Source organism: Ambystoma mexicanum, chromosome 6p (assembly GCF_040938575.1).
Source record: "Ambystoma mexicanum isolate Mex_15411 chromosome 6p, UKY_AmexF1_1, whole genome shotgun sequence".
Taxonomy (NCBI): domain Eukaryota; kingdom Metazoa; phylum Chordata; class Amphibia; order Caudata; family Ambystomatidae; genus Ambystoma; species Ambystoma mexicanum.
The window spans coordinates 55,704,193-55,730,279 of NC_090935.1; the positions used below are offsets into that span (position 1 = coordinate 55,704,193).

General features: G+C 45.4%; 1 protein-coding gene across 2 annotated transcripts in view; it reads left to right on the forward strand.

Moving 5' to 3' along the window:
- LOC138511202 (long-chain-fatty-acid--CoA ligase ACSBG2-like) overlaps nucleotides 1-26,087 on the forward strand; it is a 737,514-nt gene that overhangs the window by 371,693 nt on the left and 339,734 nt on the right. For both annotated transcript variants that reach the window (XM_069626730.1, XM_069626729.1), the window contains exon 9: nucleotides 21,258-21,439. In XM_069626730.1, the coding sequence (XP_069482831.1) occupies nucleotides 21,258-21,439 (182 nt within the window). The remainder of the gene's footprint in view (nucleotides 1-21,257; nucleotides 21,440-26,087) is intronic.

The following is a 26,087-nucleotide window of genomic DNA, read 5'->3' on the forward strand; positions in this document are numbered from 1 at the left end:
TCGGCAGCCAGTGTTTTTTTGGGCTAGACTGTGGTTCTAGCTGTAAACTGTCCCAATACAGGAGAGTGGTTACAGATGTCCTGGTGTGCCCGGATGACCCAAGCCTACCTTTATACCTGGCGATTCGTGGGGAGTTGTCCGCAGTGGGAATGGAGGGCTACTGGTTGTAACCTGATTCGATCCCTAGGAAATTTAAAGAACTATTCAAGAGGGCCTTCAGGATCAGATGGTAGAAAGATACAAGATCGATCCTTGCAAACTCAGCCAGTCTAGCTCCCTATTCAGCCAGGAAATAAATCCCAGGATTTGAATGTTACCTGGATTTTATGCCACCTAAACTACTGAGGGCCCTATACATGAAGCTGAGCATCAGCATCCTGCCACTGGCATCTCTCAAGCATTCTTGGAATGCGTCTTATTTGGCCATTTGTCCATTTTGCCTCAGTGTGGTCGAATGCATTGAGCATTTTGTTTTTTTCTGTCGAGCACATAAGTATGGGAGGAAAAAATATCTGTTACCCCTGGGTTTGCTCTCAAACTCTAATAGGGCACCTCTGGCACTCGCTACTGTCTGGCTGGTGATCCATTCGTATTTTCTGGCATGGGGTATTTTCTGTTGCTGGCATGGGGGAAGTAACTTAAGCATATGGCTGCTGGCAGACACGTTTTATGAGCTGTATTTAAATGCATAATTGTATCGGATCTTTTAACATGACTGTCTTATTCCTTGTATTCATTCACATGGTCTTATTGTATTTATGCATTTTATAGTTTTTTGTGTATTTATTACTTTTATGACCTATTACTGGTCGAAATAAAGTATTGATTGGTATTCGTATCCCAAGATCACCCAGAAATGGAAAGTTAACTTACAGAAAGGGCACCCTCACCCTCTAGGGAAGATTTCAGTCAGGATCAAAGAGATTGTCCATCTATGGAAGACCTTTAGAGAAAGGCCTGTTCCCTGTTGGAGGGTGAATCCCCTGTGAAACATAAGATATATTGGGAAGGTGGGTTAGTGTATAATGAACCCATAGAGTCCACAGCAGGCGACCATAGGAGTTGGTGGTTCTTCAGTATGTGAGACCCTTCCTCCTGAAGGTGTGGCACATTAGGTCCCCTTTGCAGATCATCCTGGCATCAAAAGGACTAAGGAGAGGTTATCCATGCAATTCTACTGGCCTAAAATGCATGTCCAGATTGAAGGTCATTGCAAGAGGTGTGCTAATATCAGTTCTCTGGCAAGAGTAGAACACAATTCCAGGCTCTACTGGTACCACTCCTGTAGTGGTGTACCATTTCAGAGGATACAGATCGACATTGGTAGTCTCCTTGATCCTCCTACATTCTCTGGCAGCAGGTTTATCCTGGTAGTTTTAGATCATGCCACTAGATATCTTGAAGCCATCCCGCTTAAAACAGTGGCTGCCAAGTCAGTTGCTACAACATTGCTACGTATCTTTACTAAAGTTGGCTTCCCTAAATAAGTTGTCTGACAGAGGCACCAACTTTATGTACACTATATGTAGGCCATTTGGTAGGAGTGTTGGGTGGTATGTAAATGTTCATCTGCTTACCACCCACAAACCAATGGTCTAGTAGAGATATTGAAGAGAACTCTGAAAAGCATGATGAGAGCTCTTGAAGAGCAACAAAGAAGGAAGTGGGACCTTCTGCTCCTCTGGTTACATTTTGTCTAGAGAGAGGTGCCTCAAGAAAGGGTTGGCTTTAGCCCCTTTGAGCTTCCTTATTGGTCACCCTGTCAGGGGACCCTTAGCCATAGTGAAGGGACTGTGGCAAGTACACATTTCTCCTGTAACCATGAATGTGGTGGATTATTTGCTAAGACTAAAGAAGGGGATGGCCCTTCTGGTGGTTCAGACCAATGACAAGTTGAAAGCTGGTCAAGCACTGGTTAAACACTGATATGACTGAAAGTTTCTCTTGTGCATTTTACCCAAGGTTTAGAGATTTTCAGGACAAATACACAGGTGCTTACAGATACTTGAAAGACTAGATGAGTTGAACCCTTTACTCGAACTTGGAAGACCTCACTGGTCTCCAAAAGTGTTCCATGTAAATAGATTGAAGGGTCTTGCCCCAAGAGTTAAAATGAGAGTCCTGCTCTGGCTTCAGACAGAAAAGAAGAGTAATCTCAGGGCAGCCCTTCAAATGGCTCCACTGAGGATCTCAAGGTATCCCCTCAACTGACTCTACAATAAAAAGGTGAGGTGCAAACTTTGCTTAGGCTATTTTCCCCGTTATATTCATGAACTCACCTTGATGTCAGCATGACAGACACTGGAGAAAGTGTGCCTACCAGAAATATGAGTTACAGGATGTCAGGCAAGGTGACATCATGCATTAAGTTTGTTGTCACTAAGATGTTGGATCTAGGAGCCCTCTAACAGACAATGGACTAATCCAGTGATTCTGATATCAAAGGCAGACACCACAGGCTTCAGGCTCTGCATGGACTATGGAGCTCCTAATGTGTCACCAAGGCAGATGCTCATCCCCTTCCACAAACATCTGAGTTAATGGGCAATCAAAGTGCTGCAAAGTATCTCAGTACTTTGACCTCACTGCAGGGTATTGGCAAATATCCCTGACAGAGAATTCCAAATAGAAAACCACATTCTAAACACCAGAGGGACTTTATCAGTTCCTAGGAATGCCCCTTGGCTGATTAAAGAATGAACCTGCCACTTTCCAAAGATTGGTTAACCATTTCCTAAACAGCATATCTGGGTGATTTTGCAGCCTTCAGCCCTACTTGTGAAGAACATGTCATACACCAAAGGATTGAGTTGGAGGCTCTTCATCAGGCCCACTTGACCATAAAAGTGTTTTGGCAGATTGGCCAAGGTTTAGTGGCCTACCTTGGGCATAGAGGTGGCGGGGGCACTATTCAGACTCTACCCAGTAACGTAGCCCAGGCAACATCCATGACCCAAACCCAGGTGAGAGCTTTACTAGGCCTCACTGGGTAATACAGGAATTTAATCGCAGACTATGGCACCAAATCTCTTCCTTTGCCTTGCACTCACCACTCCAAGGAAACCCAAAAATGTTATTTTTTTCAGTGGAGTGCGTGAAAGCCTTTCAAGACTTAAAGTATTCCCTTTCCAGGTCTGTGTTCTGAGGGCAACTGACTACAAGAGACCATTTATTGTACATATTGATACCTTTGTCAATGTAATAAGAGCAGTACCCCCTCAGTTACATGACAAAGGCAGAAAGCCACCTATATCGTGTATCAGCCATCGCCATCAGGCTTTAGGTCAAGACATGGCACGGAAACAGCCCTCCTGGACCTTAAAATCCAAATGTATGAGGCTAAGGACAATGGTAAGCTTGCCATGCTCCTGCTATTAGACTTATCGGCAGCATTCGATCTTGTCGATCATCAGATCCTCACTGACCACTTGTCCACAGCAGCTGCCTTCTCTAGCAATGCCTCTACCTGGGTACAATCATTCCTGTCCAATCGCACTACTAGGTTCTTCGCACCATCTGCTTCAGTGGACACAATTCCCATCCACTGTGGCGTACTGCAAGGCTCATACGTCTCGCCAACGCTCCACAACATCTTTACCAAGCTCCTCTTTGACCGTCTTGATAACCTGGGTGTCGCACACACAAATTTTGCCAATGACACCCAGGTTCTCATCACGCTCTCAGGGTGCTATGAAGATGATTCTAAATGGATTAACGAGTATACTTGGAAATCCAGGCGTGGATGGAAGGCCACAGCCTGTGTCTCAATGATGAAAAAATGGAGCTCTTAATCATCGGCACCCAAACACGCCTTAACATACTAGATACCCGCTATGCATCCATCAACATCGATGGAAACCCGATCAAAGTGGCTAAAGAAATCAAAACATTTGGGGGTATACTTAGACTCTACCCTCTCTCTCAAGGAGCAAGTAAATGCCACTGCCTCCTCCACGGCCTAAACTAACAAGAAAATTAACGCCTGCAAGTCATACTTCTCGCCGAGTAGTTGCATTACCTTAGCCAGGGCACTATTGTTATCCAAGATTGACTATTGTAACACCCTTTACCTAGGCACCTCAGAAAGGAACCTCAACAAACTCCAGATCCTCCAAAATAATGCCTTAAGATCTGCATTAAACATACCGAGATCTAGGCACATCACTAGCTTTAGACAGGACGCCCACTGGCATCCAGTGCAGGATAGAATTGCCCTCTGCACGCTCGTTATCACCCATAAGTGCCTCTCAAATTCCACCCCCAAATACCTGGCAAACAAAGTCAACAAACGCCAACCAACTAGACCAACTAGAGCTGTGTACTCACATTGCCTTGCCGTTCCTAGATTCCTCCTAAAAAGAGCGAGGGGAGCGAGCTTCCCTGTGTTAGCCGCCAAACAGTGGAATGCCTTACCCCTCAGCCTGAGAATGGAACCCCCATTTTGGACCTTTAGAGCCAAAGTAAAGGGCTAGCTCTTCGGTAGGAAACAGGAATGATCAGCTTTCTCACCTTGCACTTACCCTGCATCCACCTTGCCTGCTTATTCTCTTTATGTCTTCTTCTACACGAGCAGCCTGGTTTTGTAACTGACTTCTCCATGTCTCGACCACCATATAACCATGGTCGACCGGCACTTATTTCTGCTACTGTTATTATTCTTTTTGTTGTTGTCTAAACTGTCTGTAATTCTTGCATAAGCTTTGGGCGCCCAGTTACCTGAGGGTTCGGTGCGCGGTACAAATGAAGAAACTAAACTTAACTAAACTAAACCTTAAGGAAAGGGAGTTAAGGTGGGCAACAGTGGAAAAATAGTGTTTTTCCAATTTGTGGGCTTTAAGGAAGCAGAGAACCTATCTCTTTGGGGCTCACGTCACTATAAAATCTGACCAAAAGCCCTAAAAATGGGCGATTACCATGAAGGGGGAAATTCCAAAATTGTTCAGGAGTTCCATTAGCTGTTAAGGCCAGTTCCTCAACATTGAAATGTGGATGGGCTGCCAAGAATGTATAACCGACTGGAAAAGGAATCACGCACAGGGGTGGATTAGATGCCCCTGTCTGTAGTCTGGGTGGATCGAGTGTTAGGAATGATTTGCTTTTTGCCAGTTTCCACCCATAAACGTCTATGGGACTCACTTTATTTTTGCTTGGTTCTGAATCTTGTCCTGATGTGTTGGGGGTAAGTACATCCTTCTGCTTTACTTCGCTTTCCCTTTTGCTCATTCTTATTGGGAAGCTGATTAGTCCATAAGACTACCAGTACTGAGAGGGTATGTGTCTCTTAGTGAATCTCTTGTATTGTTACAATTGCACACATCACCCTGAAGTGGAGTATGGTTAGGATATTTTGTACCCTTTTGTAAAGGAACTGACCAGGAGGGGTCATAATGGTTAATAAAGACATTTATTGAATTCAAAAACCTAGCTATCCCTAACTCTAAGTGTGGTTTCCCTGCCTCAAACTAAAGACTAAAGTATCTGGCAAAATGTCTGTAAAGTGGAAATCCATTGTCCTCAGTCAGAATCCAACTTCTGTCCCTTACACTATAATTAAAGAGTCATAACCAAAAGGAAAGTTCTCTCGCCAGGAGAATGACTCCCTTCTCCTGGTGTCTTAAAGGAAATTATCTTTGGCTCTCAAATCGATATCCGGCAGATTGTCCCCCTTCCCCTGGTCTAGGTTTACACATAGTTGGAGATATCCAATCGATACCAGGGGGAATTACCCACTTCCCCTGGTTTTGGTTTACACACAGTTCCAGACATGGCCAGGAGGAATGTCTCCCTTCCCCTGGCATCTCTGGTATTGTCCAAACACAGTTCAGGGGGAATGACTTCTTTCCCTTGGATGATGGTTTCATCAAAATTCCAAATTATGTCCAGGGGGAATGATTCCCTTCTTGTGGATGCAACTACCAACAAAGTTCCAAACGTGCCCTGGGGAATGACACCCTTCACCTGGTTATTATTTTCAACAAAGTTCCATTTGAGGTCAGGGGGAATGACTCCCTTCCCCTGTTTTCTTAGGTATCTTTCACAAAAGTCCCAGGCTCTCTTCAACCAGTCAGTGGTCTTTCCTTTGTTATCAGGTAATAATATCCCTATATATATGGTCGCCATATATAATGTTGCCGGGAAAAGGTTGTGGCGACATTATATAGGTGACCATAAATATAGGGACAGGGTCAGGCGAAGGTTGCTGGTGTGTCCCCTGTTCCTATTAAAAATATAAAAGGGTTTGGGGCTGCGGGGGTGTCCCCCGCATGTTCCATGTAATAATGTCCCCACAAAAAACAGCCATTTTTCCACGATTTTTTTGCATGGCGATATTTCTGAGGGGACATTATTACATGGAACCTTTTCTTTACCACCGTTTGGAGGGTTCTTCCCTCTGATATTCATTGTATACTTATTTGGGTCCCAGACCCAGTTCGCTTCCCCTTTCTTGTCAGGCACACCTGGTTCACTCTCCTATGAAGTACTGCCAGGAGGATGATGACTTGTATGATGATATACATGACTTTGGTTTGGATTCCAGACCCTGGTTTCTATTCTTCTTTTATTGTGCCCACTTGATTCACTCCCCTGCCAAGCACTGCCATGAGTAAGATTGTTCTTATCGTTATTACCATGCAGTTTATCTCTATCCCACACCACCAAGTGCCTGCCGGTGCCCGTGACGTGCCTGTGATGTGCCCGTTACCTTCTTTGGCTCCAGGACCCTTAGCCGGTTCTTCCTGGGTGCTTGCATCTTCTCGCCGGGCTGCACAGGCTTCTCTGGCCTCTGCTGCCCTCGCTCCACGTACCTTCTTCCTAGTCTCTTCAACGATGGTCTAGGCACCATTACAGGGCCGCTTGGTCCACCTCCCCAAGGTCGCGCCACTGTCTTCCAGGCTTCAGTCACGTCCTTGTGAGTATTGTGAGCGGGCACCACAATTAACAACAAATAATGTTAGCATATTTTATCAATCCTGGATGGTATTTGGGGTCAACCACTATCTGGAATGCGTTGTTCTAGTGAAGTAACTGTCCAAGCAGTCTGGTGAATCCAATTCATCAGATTTTGTGACTCCCTTTGTAGCAATCGCTACTGCATTTTTGATTCAATTAAAATGTGTGCTTATTAATGCAATATATCTCCTTGCATACATAAGAAATATTGTAAAATATAATTACTTGTTAATAGTCTTTTATTGGCATTCCATTTGGCTTCTTTAAAGAATTCACAGGGGTACAACCCAAAAGCCGATGCATTTCGGACTAGAACAATCCATCCTCAAGGCTATGTCTAAAATGCTAAATGACACACACTGTTACTAACGTCAAATATATAGATATGGGGCAAGATCATTAAACATCATCTGCCTCTTTCACACTGATCACAAGATGTTAGCATACCTGCCAATGAATATGCTTTACATCACCACAAACTGTAGGAACAAAGTAAAGAAAACTCCTGTTAGTCGTATTTAAATTGATTGCAAAAGGTAAAAAATATATTTAAGGGAACTAATTCACAAAATGCAAGAAAGCTAAATCCTGTGTCCAAAGGGGATCTCTGCACTTCCTCGACCGGACAAAGCATAGGAGACTTCATCCCCAATGGATTCTGGAACCTCATCAGTGGTCCTTGGAGAAATCACAGTCAGGGGGTAAGTTAGCATACCTGTTCCTTCCGTCCCCTGTTCTCCAAAGGGTTACACAGCCATAAAGTCTTGTCGCTGAACTACTTACACTTTCCTGGCCTTGGTCGGTGGAGGCCTGGTCAAGGAACCCTTCCTAGGTCTATCCTAGTGAGTGGGATTGAGGTAGTTCACTCACCTGAACTTTACTTAACTTTTTGACTTTTTGATCATAGCCACTGGCTTCATCAAAATCTCTTAATAAACCTTCTTGTGAAGTATAAACTTGGAACTGGTGACTTTGGGGCTCAAGCCATATTAGGGCTGGACGTGTTCAGTTTAAGGGGAACTATTCTGTGGTTATTCTAAGTGTCTTTACTTCATGTCATGCATATAGGTACGTATCTTTGTTTAACTAGTTATTGAATTATATATGCTTTCTTTCTTCTCCTAAGAGTGAATACACCCCCTGTGTCCTCATCTTACTTGATCCCTCTTCTGCGTTTGACACGGTCAACGATACCACCCTGCGCAACCGTCTGCGTGATAACCTGGGTATCACTGGTCAGGCTCTGGCGTGGCTGACTTCTTTCCTCTCTGATCGATCCTCCCAGGTCCAACTTGGCTCCTTCCTCTCCTCTATCTCTATCTCTAACTGTGGTGTACCCCAGGGGTCTAACCTCTCTCCCTGGCTGTTCAACCAATATATGGCACTTCTTGCCCACTGTATTGCCGCTCTCTGCCCCAACTTTCAGTGATATATAGCTCATTTTCAGGCTACCCTTAGCCAATTCTTCTCCTTCTCTCATCTCTGATTGTCTGTCAGCTACCCAGGAGTGGTGTGCCGCCAATGACCTCTACCTTAATGCCAGTAAGACTGAGGTTCTCCTCATCGGTACACCTGCTCCCTCCTTTCCTGTCTCTCTCTGGCCGGCCTCTCTTGGCCCTCTTCCTGCAATGCTTAAAACCTTGAGGTTATCTTCGACTCCACACTCTCCTTCTCTCCTCACATCTCTGACGTCTCTAAGAAGTCACACTACCAGCTGCACCTCCTGCGAGGTATTCTTCCTTTCCTCTCCTTCCCCCAGAAGCTCACTGTCTCCAGAGCTCTGGTTCTCTCTAGGTTGGACTATTGCAACAGCCTCATTCTAAATGTACCTGCTTCTACTCTCGTCCCTCTGCAAATCATCCAGAACAGGACTGGCAGACTTATCCTTGGCCTCAAGCCCAGGGATCATATCTCTCCAGGCTTGAAATCCCTGCACTGGCTCCCAGTGGCTGCAACGATTAAGTTCAAAACTCTCTGCATTGTCCACAAGGCCTTCTGTGGCCTGGGGCCTCAATACCTTCAACTCTCTATTCCTAAATAGCTTCTTTGTCGAGCTCTTCTGGCTGAAACTGAAACTGCACTGTACTGGTTACCTGGCCACCCTCTGATCTCAGGACCAGGTCCCCTCCCCCACCAGTTGCATACCTGCACTGGCTCCCTGGCAACCCCTGCACTTGGGGAATGTTTTCTGTATCCCTACAAGCTATCAGGATAAGGATAGGATGACTTAGAGAGGGGAACTAAGGACAACGAAAGGCAAGGTATACTATAGTTTTCTATGGTTCCTATTGATACTCACAGTCCACTTTTTAGTTTTGGATTTTGGACAGTCAGCGGTTCTGGTCACCACACGGATCTGTTCTAACAAAGGACAGCTGGACAAAATCAGCGGGACAGGATCAGCTGGGCATGGACTGGTTACCGGGTAGCACTTCTGGACTGGCAATCCTGGTCACTGGATAAAATAGGTCATCAGGGAAGCAAGATGGCAGCAGCATGCAGTGAGTGGTGGCAAACCAAGCTAGATCAGGATGCCAAAGGTACCACAGTTTTCCCCTTGATAATGGGAAATAGTATGGTTTTCAGAATTTGAGGCTTTGCTGGAGCAGGATCAGCAATGCTTGGGTTTTGCAGTGGACCCTGGAGTAGGATCAGCAATGCTTGGCCTTGTAGTTAGGATCTGGAGTCTGGATAGATGGAACAGGAACGCAGCGCAGGAAATCAGCAAGAGTGTGTGTAGAGTCTAGTCAGGGACCCTTATGTATAGTGCAAAATGACATTGTCAAAGTATAGGCTGGCCATGGTTAACTACACACGCCCCTAAACTACTTGGATTGGGCAGGGGTGCTAGTCTCTGCCTTGCTATCAACTTGTTGGATTTCCAAGGGAATGATGTCAGGTTTATCAGGTGAGTTTAACAATGTCCAAAATCTCCCACATTTACTTTACTTAAAATCCGATTTTGCCTAAAACATACATTTACACCATTGCAATCTCTTGGCAAATTATACACAGGTTACATATTATGTGCAGCACATATCAGTCCAATCCTCCAGTCTGTGCAACCTTGGTTGCATTTCTGATACATTTTGACATGAAAGATTTGGCCTAAAATTCCATAACTTTGTACACAGATGCAAATTATCCCCAGGGTTGCATGTACACAATTTTATGTTTCCAACATTAATACTTTCCTTGTAATCTGTCATGTTTTGTGACTTCTGTTCCCCGTGTGCCAATGAGTTCTACAGGTTTTAAAAGAAAGCCCACAAAATTATATTTGAAACTGCAAACTTTTTACATTTTTACTAATTCTTGCTGCAGAGATAAAAAGTCTTTAAGGTTTCTTTATAAAATAGTCTTAATGAACAAATGGCAGTTCCTTTGTTGGGTCATTTATTTTTCTTTAACTTCAGCTGCTGCCAACTGTCAGTCCTTCAAGGCGAGGTAGGGGTTTCTCATCTTAATTGAAGGTTTTATTGCCCCCTACACTTGACAGGTTAGTGTCCCAGGACTTCTATTGTCCCAGCCTGGAGCACAGACAAATGCCTGACGAGCGTGTGAACTTTCTTTGTCCTGGCCCATTCAAAGTTTTTCAAGCTGGCAATTATCACTTACGTGTCCTGGATGTATGATGTATCTCCAGTGGTCGAAGTGGGCGGGAGCGGTCGGGAGCGGTGCTCCTCTACTTCTTTTAATTACGTTTTAGTGTTCCTATACTTTTATTTTAAAAAGAAACCGTTCCGGAATGGTTTCATTTTAAAATAAAAAGTGTAGGTGTTAGGCAGAAACCTGTGCAGTTCCCTCTGGGACCACTGCAAAAGATTTAGGACTACAGGTGTTTGGCAGTAAACCCACTTGGTAGCAGTCTGCACTACACAGATTCACTTGGTAGCTGTGGCTGAGCAGTCAGACTTCCCTCAAGAAGAGTTAGGCCGTATTTGGAGTATACAAGATAGGGCAATTTACACAGTAGAACAAGCAGACACGGAACAGAGCTTGGGTGAAAAGATATATAATTATTTATTTAAAAACACATCTATGGAAAACACACTGGCACTAATATGGCAAACAACTTCAATCACAGTTACTATAAGTATATATCAATCCCATAACAATATTTCGACAAGTCTAGGTTCAACGGCACAACTTATTTGCAGACAGAGGTGAATGCTTTAACCTAGATGGCACTCTAGTATTCGTTAGAAAGGGAGAGAAAAAGGCAGGGTATGAAACCAACTCAGTACCAACACTTTTACACTTTTACGAAACAAATGCAAGGCGAGCAAGGCAGGGTCTACTGTAAATAACAAAGTTCAGAGGCCAGGACCACTCGGAGAGAGGCAAGGCTGTATGTCCCAAACGTATCACAGTGGAAATGCACTTCAAGTCTTTGTAGCAAAATTTCACAGAAAGGTTGGGCCAGTTTAGAACAAAAGTTTAAGAAGGTCTGGAGGCGACCCAATGGAAAGGTAAGGATTGAAGACACCTCACGCTAACCGAAGCCAGGCGGACACAGTACCTTGGGAGTGAAGAGACAGCTCCGGCGGGGGCAGTTGTTCCTGGTGGTGGATGCAATTCGGGGCTTTGCCAGAAGATGAGATGATCTCGTCGTCGAGGAAAGTTGAAGATCGTTGCACCACCAGGGAAGAGACCAGCCGTGGATTGCTCAATCACAAGGCACCCCCTTTTAGTCGCGGTACAGTGGTTAGTGGCTATCCGGTTGCCGGGGTGCTCAGCACGGGCAATTCGACCACTAGACATCCTGGAAGCGAAGAAAAAGCAAGGGACTCGTTGTTCCCACCAGTCAGGGGAAAAAGACTCTCCAGCAGGGAGATCTCCTCTGTCGTTGGGAAGTGGTGAGTCGGTTCAGCAGGGCTCCACCGGAGGTGTCGTCGTTGCAGGTTGGCTCAGCTTTACCCTCGTCGGATTCTTAGGTCCTGTGGCGACTTCTGAAGTTCCAGTCCCAAAAGCCCTGCTTTTATGCAGAAAACCCCCATTCATTCAGCATAGCTGTCGATCAAACATGCTAAGTGGTGAGCGGGGCGGTTTACCACTCGGGCCAATCACACAAGAGTGAGACTTGAGTTGGCAAGGCAACTCAGTCCAGGGTGCCTAAACCCCCTCCCACACCCCCTGTGGTACCCAGACAGAATGGCACCACTCTGGAGGGCTTCTGTGCAGAAGCCCGCCAAAAGTGGAACAAAGGGCTCAACCTTTGGTTTCAGAGTTACAGAGGCGAACACATATGCCATTTTAAAAACCGAGTTCTGGCAGAAAATACCAACCGGTGGATTTATTTAAGATAAATAAACCGGCGGTATGTTAGAGACTAATGTGAAAAAGTATTAGCCTCCAACAATGGGAAGAATCCCATAGGAATATATTTGCGGTCGAATATAAAAAGTAGTATCCACTGCCACCAGCCAAAACTCGACGAGGGGGACGGGACAGTGCCCCCTCGAACAACAGACCAAGGGGTAATCGAATTACCCCTACCAGTACGTCTACAATAGGATGGTTTGTACTAGTTCTGTTAGTAAATTTAGGTCTAGTAAAGCCAATGGTGACTTTACATGCCCTGGGAGACAGTAGTCAGTCCCAGGGTATGGAGTCCATGGTGGGGATCCTCTAGGACACCCCAGTGTTACGGCACGGAGGGTGCGGTGTAACACACATAGCAAAACACATGGGGCCCTATGGAGTAAAAGACCCCATAGCCCATAGAACACAATGACATTCAAAGAAATCAACCACATTCATGTCCAAGAGTGGGAGAAAAAGAGTCTCACTCTTGGCAGGATGAAAAAAACAAACTCCAGAAATCCAGCAAAGCTGCTGGGGGACTCACTAGGTTAGGAAATTCAGCCTAAACAGAGAATTCTCCCTAACAGTAGGAAGAAGTTGAGACTTGCACTTTCAGTGCACTGCCCTGGAAGTTCCCTTAAACAGCAGGCACATGTCTTTTGGGGTCTGTATTGTACATTGGAGGGGACTGTCACGACCCTCGCCCAAAACCCCCCCCCCGGCAATCCCATTGGACAGGTGGAGTCAGGACTCAGGCCTCTAGAGCCTGGCATCCTCTTCAAAAGCGCCAGGCTCATACACCATGAAAAACAATGTGCTTGGTAACTACTTTATTGTATTGTCAGCCAATAAGGAGGCATCCACATAGTTTGGTTCCTAAGAACCAAGCTATGCGGTCTAGTGTTTCGGGTGTGGCAGCCTAGGGACTACTTTACCTGGACTATCTTGTTGGGGCTATTTAAACCACACCCGAGCAAGACAACACGCTTCGCGTTACTTTGCAGCTTGCAACGTGACGCTCACGCTGTCCAACTATTCCCTCGAACCTCAGAGAAGCAGAACCTGCAAAGAGACAAAAGGAACATCATTAGCAGCCGCATCTTACCTGCAGTCTTCATCTTTAAACACTCGCAGCTACTGAGAACAGCTTCCTCGAATCTGCACGCCTCCCGGACAGAGCGACCTGAAAGAGGAAGATAGAGGCAACATTAAAGAAAGCAGTAAAGACATTTACAAATTACAAACTGCTCAAAAGGCTTACCTGGCTGGTCGCCTCTCGGCTGGCACCACTCCTGACATTCCACTCGCGCTGAAGAACACTGCGACTTACAAGGAAGGAAAACACAGGTTGGCAAAGGCAAGACTTTGCAGCGCTTACTTACCGCATCATAGCGCTCTTAATGCGCCATCATTTACCAGCGGGGCTCAACCATAGCCAGTTTGCCGCGCTGAAGCTCTGCATACTTAAGGGAGAAAAAATAGACATTTTAAACAAAGAAAGGCATGCAGGATAGCAACGAAACTAAAGAACAGCAATAAGACCTACCTTAACAATATCAAACGGGCCGGCGTCAGTGAAGTAACTGGACCGCACTCACCCATGCAAGACAACGCGCCCCTGCAAAGAAGGCAGGACGGAGAGCACGCCTAATTCTACCACAAGGCAGAACCTTCCCCGCAGACCACATCAGGGCAAATCTGAGAAGCATAACAGTGAGTAACCCGGCTGGGTGGCGTCCCTGTGGATACCAGGTGAGCATAACAGAATGCGAAGACTACCATAGCAAATCCACCTGGGCGCCATGGAGACATCAGAAATGGACCAACTGGCCCAATTACCAGGAGAGCTTCGTGCTGAGGTCTGCCCGACAAGAGACTAATGCTCTCGGGAGAGACCTAATAGTGACCAAAGAACGCACTGAAGAGATTAGCAGGCAATACTTGCAATCACAGGCAGGACAGACGCCTCTACCTGGAAGCAATCCAATGATGCAAAACCCCGCCATACCACTCACTCCGGTACAGATCACGCTACCTGAACAGTTCCCCTGGCACCACCAGAAAGGTTCTCAGGCGACCCACAGAAGTATGCAGCATTCATCTATCAGTGCCGCCTTCATTTTCTTTGTAGGCCTGGAGCATTTCCAAATGGCCAAGCTCGGGTAGCTTTTGTCTTATCATACCTGAGTGGTAGTGCAGCAGATTGGTCGGTGCTGTTGGTAACCCATGACGATCTCTATTACATGACTTTGGGGGGTTCCAGAGGGAAATGGAAAAACGTTTTGCTCGCCATACCCAGGAACAAGCAGTAGACAATTAACTCTTGTCCCTCCGACAGGGGAATCAGGACTTGTTAACGTACATTGCTACCTTCAACAGACTGGTTGCCGAAGCTAGGTGGCCAGAAAACAAAAGAACCACGTTATTCCATCGAGGCTTAGGATGCAAGTTAAAGGACATCTTAGCACAGGTGGTTGATCCACCCAGCGAATGTGCAGAATTAATAAATCTGGTCGTGCAGCTAGACCACCGGTTGCAGGACCGAAAGGCAGACCGGTCTAAGACGGACCCTCGGACCGTATATGTTCGACCAAGGGAAAACATACCCCATGTACCTGAAAATGCTGTAGAACCCATGCAGATTGGAGGAATCGGCCTCCATTAACAAAACAAGAGCGGGACAAAAGAAGACAACAACAGCTGTGTTTGTATTGTGGGAAACCAGGACATTTCCTGAAGGACTGTCCAGTAAAACCCCCAAGAAGAACAGTCGGGGCCACAGAGAAGGATGAAGCTAAGGAATCGGAAAACTACCAAGCTCAACAAACGTAGAGGTGAGTTTGTCGAGTGAGAAGAAAGAGTTGCTGACCTCCCATTTTGCAATACCAGTGATCTTAATTAACCACCAACAGTCGTCAAGAATGCATGCCGTTGAAGCATACTTTGATAGCGGAGCAGTTGGAAATTATATTGATCAGGAACTGGCAGCAGAGATGGGGCTTCCTTTGTGTTCTAAGCAAACTATGGACAAGGTAACCACTGTGGATGGGACAGAAATCGCTTCCGGACCAGTAACCCAGTGCACAGCCAAGGTAACCTTGCTGTGCCAGGACAGACATCGGGAGTCTATTATATTCGATCTCATCAAGGCCCCTCAGTTCAGGCTAATACTAGGGATGCCATGGTTGGTTGCTCACAACCCTTTGATAGACTGGCGGGCATGAAAATGAACCATCCCCGGTGACTGCACCCCTGCCTGCTATTACCAAGAGGAGAAACCCAATTTCTGTATCCCCATGACTCCCGGAGCGACAGTATCAACCGTGGGAGCAACTAATACCTTGCCAGGTGAATACCATGATTTCCAGGATGTTTTCCGAAAGGACCAAGCCAATACATTGCCGCCGCACAGGCCCTATGACTGTCATATTGACCTTGTTCCTGGTGCACAAATCCCTTGCGGCAGGATCTATGCTCTCACAGAACCAGAAAACCTTCATTTGAAATCCTATTTAGACCAGTACCTTGCAAACGGATTTATCCGTCCTTTCGAAGTCCCCCGCAACCAGTCCTTTGTTCTTCGTACCGAAAAAGGAAGGAGACTTGGAAACCTGTATTGACTACTGTGCATTGAACCAGAACACCGTGAAGAACCGCTACCCCTTGCCACTTATCCCTGAGATGCTAGACCAAGTTAAAGAGGCCCAGATTTATACCAAATTGGACCTTCGAGGAGCGTATCACCTGGTCCGAGTCAGAAAAGGAGATGAATGGAAAAACGCCTTCCGTACTGAGTACGGCTTGTTTGAATATCAAGTCATGCCCTTCGGGTTATGCAACGCTCCTGCGGCATTCCAGTATTTCATGAATGACGTCTTAAGGGAGTTAATTGATGGGTGCGCCTTAGTGTGCATAGACGACATCTTAGTATACTCAGCCTCGGAACAAGAGCATGTCAGGCACGTTCGTTCAGTCCTCACCAAGCTCCGTCATCATCGCTTGTTTGCAAAGCTTGAAAAATGCTTTTTTCACATCACCGAAATAGAATTTCTTGATTTTATCCTTACTCCAGGAGGCATCAGAATGGACGTGCACAAGGTAGATGCCATTCTGAAATGGCCTTCACCGACGTCTCTGAAAGGGGTACAAAGCATGCTGGGCTTTGCGAACTTCTACCGCCGGTTCATCCCAGACTTCTCTCAGGTTGTGCACCCAATCACAGTACTATTAGGAAAAAACAATAAAAAGTTTGCTTGGACCGAAGAAGCAGAAGAAGCCTTTCAGGCAGTTAAACAAAGGTTTACCTCCGCTCCAATCCTGCGACATCCTCGTCCAGACCTCCCTTATGTCGTTGAAACTTATACGTCCAGTTTCGCAATGTGGGCTGTCCTTTCACAGAGACCCGGAAACCGGCCAGCTACATCCTGTGGCCTTCTGGTCAAAAAAGTTCTCACCTCCAGAGATTAATTATGCCATCATGGACAAGGAATTCCTGGCTATCAAATCCGCCTTTGAAGCCTGGAGGCACTACCTTCTGGGGGCCAGACACACCATTACAGTCATCACAGACCACCGAAACCAGCAATATCTCAAAACAGCCAAGGCCCAGTCCTCGCGCAAATTACGGTGGGCCCTTTTCTTCGCCGAATATGATTATGTAATCACATTTCAACCAGGAGTCAGAAACGGAAAGGCGAATGCCTTATCTCGCATGGGTATAGATGAAATAGTATATACAACTCCAGACCCAGTGCCTATTATACCTGAAGAAAAACTCTTGGGTATCACGACAGCCTTAACACAAGCAGAACTACGAAAAGATATCCAACGGACAATGAATCCTGTGCCTACCTCGCATGGCAAACTCAAGGAGAACAATATACCATCAAGGACCATCTACCCTTTTTTAGGGATCGCCTATATGTACCCAAGAAAGAATTACAACAGCACATTATTTCAAACTATCACGATTCACTGATCGAAGGGCATCCTGGAATTGCCAAAACCCTAGCTAAGGTGAAAGAGAACTTTTGGTGCCCTACCTGGCGTAAGGACATCATTCAGTATATTCAGTCCTGCCGTGTCTGCGAACAAAATAAATCACAGAAACAAAAACCATCTGGTCTCCTACAACCATTGGACATTCCTCCAGTTCCATGGCACACTCTTTCCCTTGACTTCATCACTGATCTACCTCCAAGCCAAGAGTTCAACACCATCCTTGTAGTGGTGGACTTATTCTCGAAGATGGCCCATTTTATTCCTCTCAAAGGCCTCCCAGACACTGCCACTTTAGCAAAAGTGTTCCTGGAGGGCGTGGTTAAGCTACATGGCTTCCGTTCGGTTCTGGTCTCTGATTGAGGCAGACAGTTTGTTTCAAACTTCTGGAAAAAATGTTGTGCCAATCCGAGAGAACCAATCAGACACTTGAGCAATATTTATGGTGCATGCTGCACCACGAACAAAGGAATTGGAAAGACCTACTATGGATAGCCGAATATGCATATAACAATTCTTTGCATTCAAGCACAGGACAAACGCCCATCTATACCCTTTATGGCAGACATCCACGTACCTCTGAACTAGACCTTCCAGCCAGCTTGGAAATGCCAGCGGTAAAGACTCTACACACAACCATTACTCAGGGTTTCAAAAGGGCAAAGGAACACCTTATTCATGCCAAAGAAAAACAAAAGAGATTTGCCGACCAACACCGGAAAAATGCCCCTGATTATCAAGTAGGAGACAAAGTTTGGTTAGCCGCTAAATTCGTACCCATCAAGGGAACCCAGACCTTTCATCCCAGATTCTTACGACCTTATACCATTAAGCAATTATCAACCCAGCAGCCGTGAAACTGGATTTACCACCTAATCTACACATCCACCCGGTATTCCATGTGTTCCTCCTGAAACCAATGCAACCCGGCACACGGATTGGGACACCACCTAAGCCCATACTTTTTGACGGAGAACCAGAATTCGAAGTCAAAGACATCTTGGAGTCTATTAATATTCTAGGACCAAGCTATATCATCTCGTCGATTGGAAAGGATTTGGACCACAAGATAGATCCTGGGAGCCCAGTGAGAATATCCACGCCATACAGAAGGAACACCATGGGAGGGGCCTTAGGGGGGAATGCTGTCACGACCCTCAGCCAAACCCCTCCCCTGGCAAACCCATTGGCCAGGTGGAGTCAGGACTTGGGCCTCTAGAGCCTGGCATCCTCTTCAAAAGCCCTCATGGGGCCAGTCCTGGCACCTATGGCGCCAGGCTCATACACCATGAAAAACAATGTGCTTGGGAACTACTTTATTGTATTGTCAGCCAACATGGAGGCATCCACATAGCTTGGTTCCTAAGAACCAAGCTATGTGGTCTAGTGTTTTTGGTGTGGCAGCCTAGGGACTACTTTACCTGGACTATTTTGTTGGGGCTATTTAAACCACACCCGAGCAAGACAACACGCTTTGCGTTACTTTGCAGCTTGCAACGTGACGCTCACCGTGTCCAACTATTCCCTCGAACCTCAGAGAAGCAGAACCTGCAAGGAGACAAAAGGAGAATCATTAGCAGCAGCATCTTACCTGCAGTCTTCATCTTTAAACACTCGCAGCTACTGAGAACAGCTTCCTCGAATCCGGACAGAACGACTTGAAAGAGGAAGATAGAGGCAACATTAAAGAAAGCAGTAGAGACATTTACAAATTACAAGCTGCTCAAAAGGCTTTCCTGGCTGGTCGCCTTTCGGATGGCACCACTCCGGACATTCCACTCGCGCTGAAGAACACCGCGACCTACAAGGAAGGAAAACACAGGTTAGCAAAGGCAAGACTTTGCAGCGCTGCGCATAGCGCTTACTTACCGCATCATAGCACTCTTAATGCGCCATCATTTACCAGCGGGGCTCAACCAAGGCAGTTCGCCGCGCTGAAGCTCTGCATACCTAAGGGAGAAAAAATAGACATTTTAAACAAAGAAAGGCATGCAGGATAGCAACGAAACTAAAGAACAGCAAAAAGACCTACCTTAACAATATCAAACGGGCCGGCGTCAGTGAAGTAACTGGACTGCACTCGCCCATGTAAGACAACGCGCCCCTGCAAAGAAGGCAGGACGCAGATCACGCCTAATTCTACTACAAGGCAGAACCTTCCCCACAGACCACATCAGGGCAAAGCTGAGAAGCATACCAGCAAGTAACCCGGCTGGGTGGCGTCCCTGTGGATACCAGGTGAGCATAACAGGGACGTGGCGATGGGGTTTGTGGGGAGCAGTGCAGGCCAGTATGCAACATAGTTCCGCTACTTCTTTTCATACACTTCGACCACTGTGTATCTCCCTTCCTTGGGGAAGTTTCATGGCTGGCAACTGGAATGACTGGCTTTTCTGAGAGCTTGCAAATCCAGCCCATATGTTTTAAACTCTTTAATTTCTTATTTTTGGTCCTGAATTAAAACTAACCTGTGAAAGAAGATACCCTATGTGTGTATTATCACCACTTACATAATGTCACAGGTTTCCCCCCTTCTCACCTGTCTGTGTTGTTTACTGGAGTTCTTTGATGGAGTCTTCTTGCGCACAGTTCGGGTCTTGTATATCCCTGTGCACACGTCCTCGGGTTCCAGCGTGCGTTCGGCAATCCGACTCCTGGAACGTTCAGAATGTCCGGGAAGTCCTGGAAAACGATGAAGCGTGTACTCGGAGACAGGTACACGGAGATCCGGAATGCAAGAGGTAACAAAGAGGAAGGGAATGAATGAGGAGGAAAATTAGGTGCCAGGAACCAGGAATCAAAGAAGTTGGCGAGAGCGAACTACGATAGCGCACGTCTAGCCAATGCAAGCGGTAGCATTGAGATGCGTGGAGCCGTGGGGGCGTGGCTTCTTTATCGAACGTGCTGCATCCGACGCAGAAGCTGGTAAACAGCGTTTCGTGTTTGACGGCCATGTTGGGAGAACTGCTAAGTGCAAGCCTCTACGTGTCAGGGACCAGGAAGTCCAAAAGGGACGCGTCCAATGGTTCATGAGACCTAATCCCTTTACATTGCTAAGTAAGCAGGCTTTCATTCACAATTTATTTTTAAACAGGCCAATTTTTTCTTCAGTCAGCAAAGCCCATTTTTCCACATGTGTTAATACTGCTAGCATTTCTTTCTTTAAATTCAGTTTGGCTCCCTCAGATGCCCACATTGTCTTTGCAGCTGTAGGCATTTCCTTAAAGGCAGGAGTTTTATCTTAAGCATAGATACTTGACACTGACCTGGCTCAGAGAGTTAAAGTCTCTTTGAACTGCTCAGCCTGGATTATTTTGGGCAAGAAATAAACACGTGTTCCTGTGTGAGTGAAAGTGAAGTTGCTTATTCATTTCTCTCACGGTTGGTTTGACTGGGCCTGTCACTTAGGAATTATGCCTTATTTTGGTGAAGCACAATGAATTATCCTGGGCATGACAGGGCCTTTTGAATCACAGTATTTTCAGAATGAATAGATGGAATTAGCGTCAAAGCAGCATGTTTTAAGGGTAAAAATGTTTCATTTTGAAGGGGATTTTTGTTTTTTTCCGCCAAACAATGCTGCCTGTTCACCCGATTCCATATATGTTTCAGAACACACAGACATATTTCTTTCAGTGTTTCCCCTTGTTCCATCTTGCCTGAAGAGTGCTAGGCAGGATGTTGCAGCCATTTTTTTTGTTGCTGCCAAAACAAAGTTTTTGAGGTTCTGGTGTGCACAGGAGCCAGCACAGCCAGGTTGCTGTTTCTTGCACAAATGCAGCTTAGGTCTGTGGGGTAATGCCGTTGAGTGGGTCAATAACACTGTCACCCATGATGCTGGGCTTAACAAGGTTTTTAGTGATGTGGATGTCATACTAAGCAACAATGAATTTCGCAAAGGCTCGCCTTGGCAGGTAGGGAACCAATTTGCTTTATTCTGTACCTGCTCATTGAGTCTTCATCCGTGCTCACTCCATGCTTCATGTTTTCTCTGAACGCAGGTCTCCCCGGTTGATATACTAAAGGAAGTGCGGCCAACCCGGTTCATTGCGGTGCCCCGTATATGGGAAAAGATCCAAGGAGCCTTGGAGGCCACAGAATCAGCATCATCTTTTATTCAGAAAGCCATCAGCACCTGGGCTAAGAGTATTGGTCTGGCGGCATCCCACAACCTAATAAATGGGTACGTCATCTGATGCATCTGAACACGTCATTTCCTCTTTTCTGTTGGGTACTATACGTGATAGAACATGAAAAGATGGCCACCTAGGCTAGGTCATGGAGGAGCTTGGCCGTCGTATTAGTAACTTGATTAATACGTATTCTCATTGACAGGGGATTTAGAGAACTTCAATGTAAAATTCCAGAAAAATATTCTGGAAAATGTCAAGAGGCTGAATGAAGAAATTAAGACAACCCAGTATTGCTCATTTGTTTAGTTTTGTCTAAAAGTTGTCAAATTCATCTTGATAATCAAAACAAAATTGTAGCGGGATGTTTCTGTATTGGCTAGGTTTGCTACTAACTGTATGTACTTTATCCTATCAGTATTAGTTGTTACTTCGTAACTATATGTACATGATCCTATCAGTATAAGTTGCTATTTCCTCACTTTATGTACTTCATCCTATTAGTATTAGTTGGTACTTCCTATCATTATTAGCTACTTCTTCTTCATAGTATGTACTTCCTCCTAGCAGTATTAGTTGCTGCTTCCAATAAGTATTGATTGCTAATTCCTCACTGTATGTACTTCATCCTATCAGTATTAGTTGCTACTTACTATCAGTATTAGTTGCTACTTCCTCACTGTATGTACTATATTATATCAGTATTAGTTGCTACTTCCTCACTACATATACTATATCCTATCATTATTAGATGCTATAGATTTGGGACGGTCCATTCACACTGTATCTTTCCCCTTTAGCAGGATTCACCCTTTCATTTCTAATATGTATTGTTGCTGCAATGTCCGTATGTGCTCTGAACTTCAGCGCTAAGGTGTGTTAGTTTGGTAGCATGATTCCCTAACATGTTAATTATCTCTTATGGAACCTGCCTTCTTCCGTGAGAGATATTGCAATACCAACTTAATGAATCATGCCTCCGCGCCTACATGCCTTCGGATGATGCAAAGATTGCATTTAGACATTTTCAGAAGTCACTTTTTCAAGAGGTAATTAGTGCTTTTCTGCTCATGCAGTCTCCATCTTCCTTGAACACCAAATATACTGCTTCCACGATCCAGCAAAGTATTGTCACACTGAAAGGAACACTACAAGTTATTCTGTGGGCATGTAATGTGATGTAAAGTGGCCTCTGCCATTTTGACATCTCTGTGGTGACAGCCACCAGGCCTTCTCTTATCTCCCTGTTCCCCAGTGCCTCACCACAGGGGCATAAGCACACTGTCCTTTCCCTCTGATGCCTGTTACCCACAATCACCAAGACCGCATAGAGGCTCATCTACATCCTGGTATATAATTTACTCACTTGAGGTGGTGGAATATCCTGGGAACTTTGGGCTGTGTTTTCCTCCAGCCGCTTCATAGTTCTCATAATACACTGTTGTCAAGGGCTGGACGTTCTTTGAAATACCCTTGTCAGTTACCTAAAATCGCAGCAGACCCCAGGTGAAAAATCTGGATTCAATTTTGGGGCGGGAGAATAGCTCAGGGGCAACAACGTGTTTTTTCGTGGAAGTAAAACAACGCAGAGCAGCACAGGTTTGAATCAAGATCCCGCGCTTACAGACTGGTCTCCAGTATGAAGCGTGTTAAAAAAAAGATTAATTAATTAATGAATTAATTAAATGAAAACAAGCCAAGGAACCCTCTTTTCAGGCCCTGGTATGGTGTCCTCCGTCACTGCCCCCATGTATAATTTAGCTTATGGGTAGAACAATCATTTTCCCCAAAAGAGGATAGGTTTTATTCTAACCAGTCTGGTTCTTGCAGGTTCCAGTGACATCCTTTAGTGCAATTACTGAGACTCTTGTGGAATTCCTGTTAGCCTCCAGAGAAATGTATTCTATGCTTCACAAGCCTGTCTCTCCAATCCTCATCCCCCAGAGTGCCGCTCCATGAACAGCAGTCGCTACCGCCTGACTCTGGGATAACGGCACGCCCACCATAACTGAATCCCCACCCAATCCAGTCCCACCAAAACCCCCTGGAGTCCGCTCAAAAATACTGCTACTTTTATGTAGGGAACATAAATTAAAGGCCAAAAAATCTTTGCTCCAAATAATCATGCAAGGAAAGCTTCTCTGGCTGGTGGCCTTGCTGAGGCAGGAACAAGTGTGTACTTTGTTTTGCTGACCTATGACAGGACATGTAGACCCAAACTATCCCTGATTGAACAAAATAAGACTATATATGGGTTATAATATAGGACTACATATGGGTTATAATATAAAACCATATATAGCTTATAATATAATATAACCTAATAACGCAGGACTATAGGTAGATTGTAGTATAGGACTCAATAGGTTATTTCTGATTCCTCTATCACTCTTTGTTGATTGTGTTTCTATTTTGTTGGTAAGAATATACATGTTTAATTAATTCTTGGACCATGTTTATTGCCAAGGTTTGTATTTTTGTCAACGTATTCTGAGGTTAGGTGCCTTCACCTTTTTGCTTAGATCACTTAGGTATATCACACCTGTCAATATGAGTCGTCTGATGCTCTCAGGTGGTTGACATTGATCGACAAAGAGATCAGACCAGGGAAAAGGTTTTATTTCTAAACATGTACAGGTTGGCCCAAAATCTCAAGACTGGTTGGGTCGAAATTAAACTAAATGTTTTCATAGTGAGTACTCTCCATAGTGTGGTAGTGCTCTGGACCATCATAAGAGATGAAAGTGTCTGTCTGAGAATAGACATGGTGGAATAAAAATGTGTCCAGATTTTAGAAAGACCAGGTCAGGTTCTCTCCTGACAAATCAACCAGCTTCTCAGTGAGGTTGCTGTCTTGGGCTTGCGGTGGAGTCAGGAGGAAGAGCCATTGGGAGTGGGATCCCACCTTCTTCATGCCCCTAAGCCCTTTCTTCACCCCTTTGAGTACACGTGGTGATCAGGGGTCTCTAGTTCTTTACTACAATTCACCTCTTCTAAGTCTTCATTTCTGCATCCCTTTGGGTCTTTCTTCTTTTTTAATACCCCTCCTTCTAGTTCCGTCTATCCTTCCCTGCATTATCTTGTTTCCTCCTTACCCCAAACTCCAATCTACTATCCTCAACTTCTGCTCCAGTTACTTCTCCAGCTCCTTTAGGTACCAATGGCTCCTGACTCCACCATGCACTGACTGGGCCCTTGGGTTTTTATGGGGATTGGGCACCTCCTTCCATGATCTTTTGGTGTGATGGATGTCAGGTGTGGTAGATAGATTGGAATTGGCAGTCTGGCTCCACCGCTGATGATAGATTACAACCCTGGTGTGGGAGTTGGGGTTGACTTGACCCTCTCCTTTGGCGGTCCATCTTCCTGCCAATCACCTGCACCTGCCTTCCAACCTATCTCTGGGTAAATGTAACTCAGGTGTGCATGTTTGGTATAGTGAACCTTGTAGTCACAGTGTGTGGGCCTGGCAAGGTCCTTAATGTCTGCTGAACTACAGCCTTCAAGTACCGTGTTCCCCCATCTTGGAGTTTCAAACTCCCTCTTCCTCTTTAGGTTGCTTGTTTAGGGATTGGTTGATGGGTCACACATCTGAGGATGGCTTCAGGTTCTAAGGTGGGATTTGGGGTTGTCTTGTCCCTCCTTTTGAGTAGTGTTAGGTAGGAGTTTCAAAATGCAAATAATCTTCCTGACCTCTGTCAGCTCCAGAACATTTTGCTTGGACTTGGTAATTGTTTGACGTTGTCCCTTGGTGAGTGGGAATCTTTTGCCCCTCTCACCTAGTCTTTTACTCTTTTTATGGGTGACCTTTTTATGTCTCTCCATAGTATGTAATTGGAGTTATAGTTTCCTATAATTTAAGTACTATGGTAACACAAAGCATTTTAAATGCAGTGGCTTAATTTCTAATTTTCTTATTTCTTGGCTAAACTACTGTTCATAAGGAGTAAAGTGTGATTCCCATCCCCTTTACATTTATTTTAGTGAGCCAGCACACCCCACCTTATACCTTATGTGGAGTGCTAGGGGGATACAATGTCTCCCCTTTCTTACTTAACTGGGAACTTTATTGTTATGATTGCAAGTTTACTTGAATGGCTGGTGGCTGTGTAACTACTTTTATGAATTTAAGTCATTATTAATTGCAGACTGTCAGATCAGCCTTAGAAATGCACAGGAGGGTCACTATTCTGCTAGAATGGTGGTATCCTCTTTTTTTTCTCGCCATTTATTCTGTGCTTGTTGTTTCCCAGGTCTTCTTCTGCCATTCTAGGTGGGAAAGACCTTGGTTGACATTTTGTCTTCAGTGTGAATCCTTTGTATTCTCCGCAAAGATTCCAGAGTCTCTGAGAAGGCAGGAAGCGAGGGAGTAGTCCAACACTCCACAGCCCTCTGTCTTTCATCTTGCCTGAAAGGAACCAGTTCCCAATGAGGGCTGGCTGTCCTCAATGGACAGCCAGAGCACCCCTACCTATTAACTGCAGGCAGAGCTTGCAGAAGTTGTAGTTCCTGATAAATGCTGCGACTCTGCAAGCTGATGACAGTCGACCAATGGAGCTGAATCCAAAGAGGAAGATGAAGAAAAGACGTCTGTAGCAATTTCCAGCAACCAGAGAGCCTGCAGTGTAACCAGAGCCTGATGCAACCCTTCCTTCCAATCGATCTGGGGGGGCAAGAAGCTGGTGAGATCCACTAATCTCC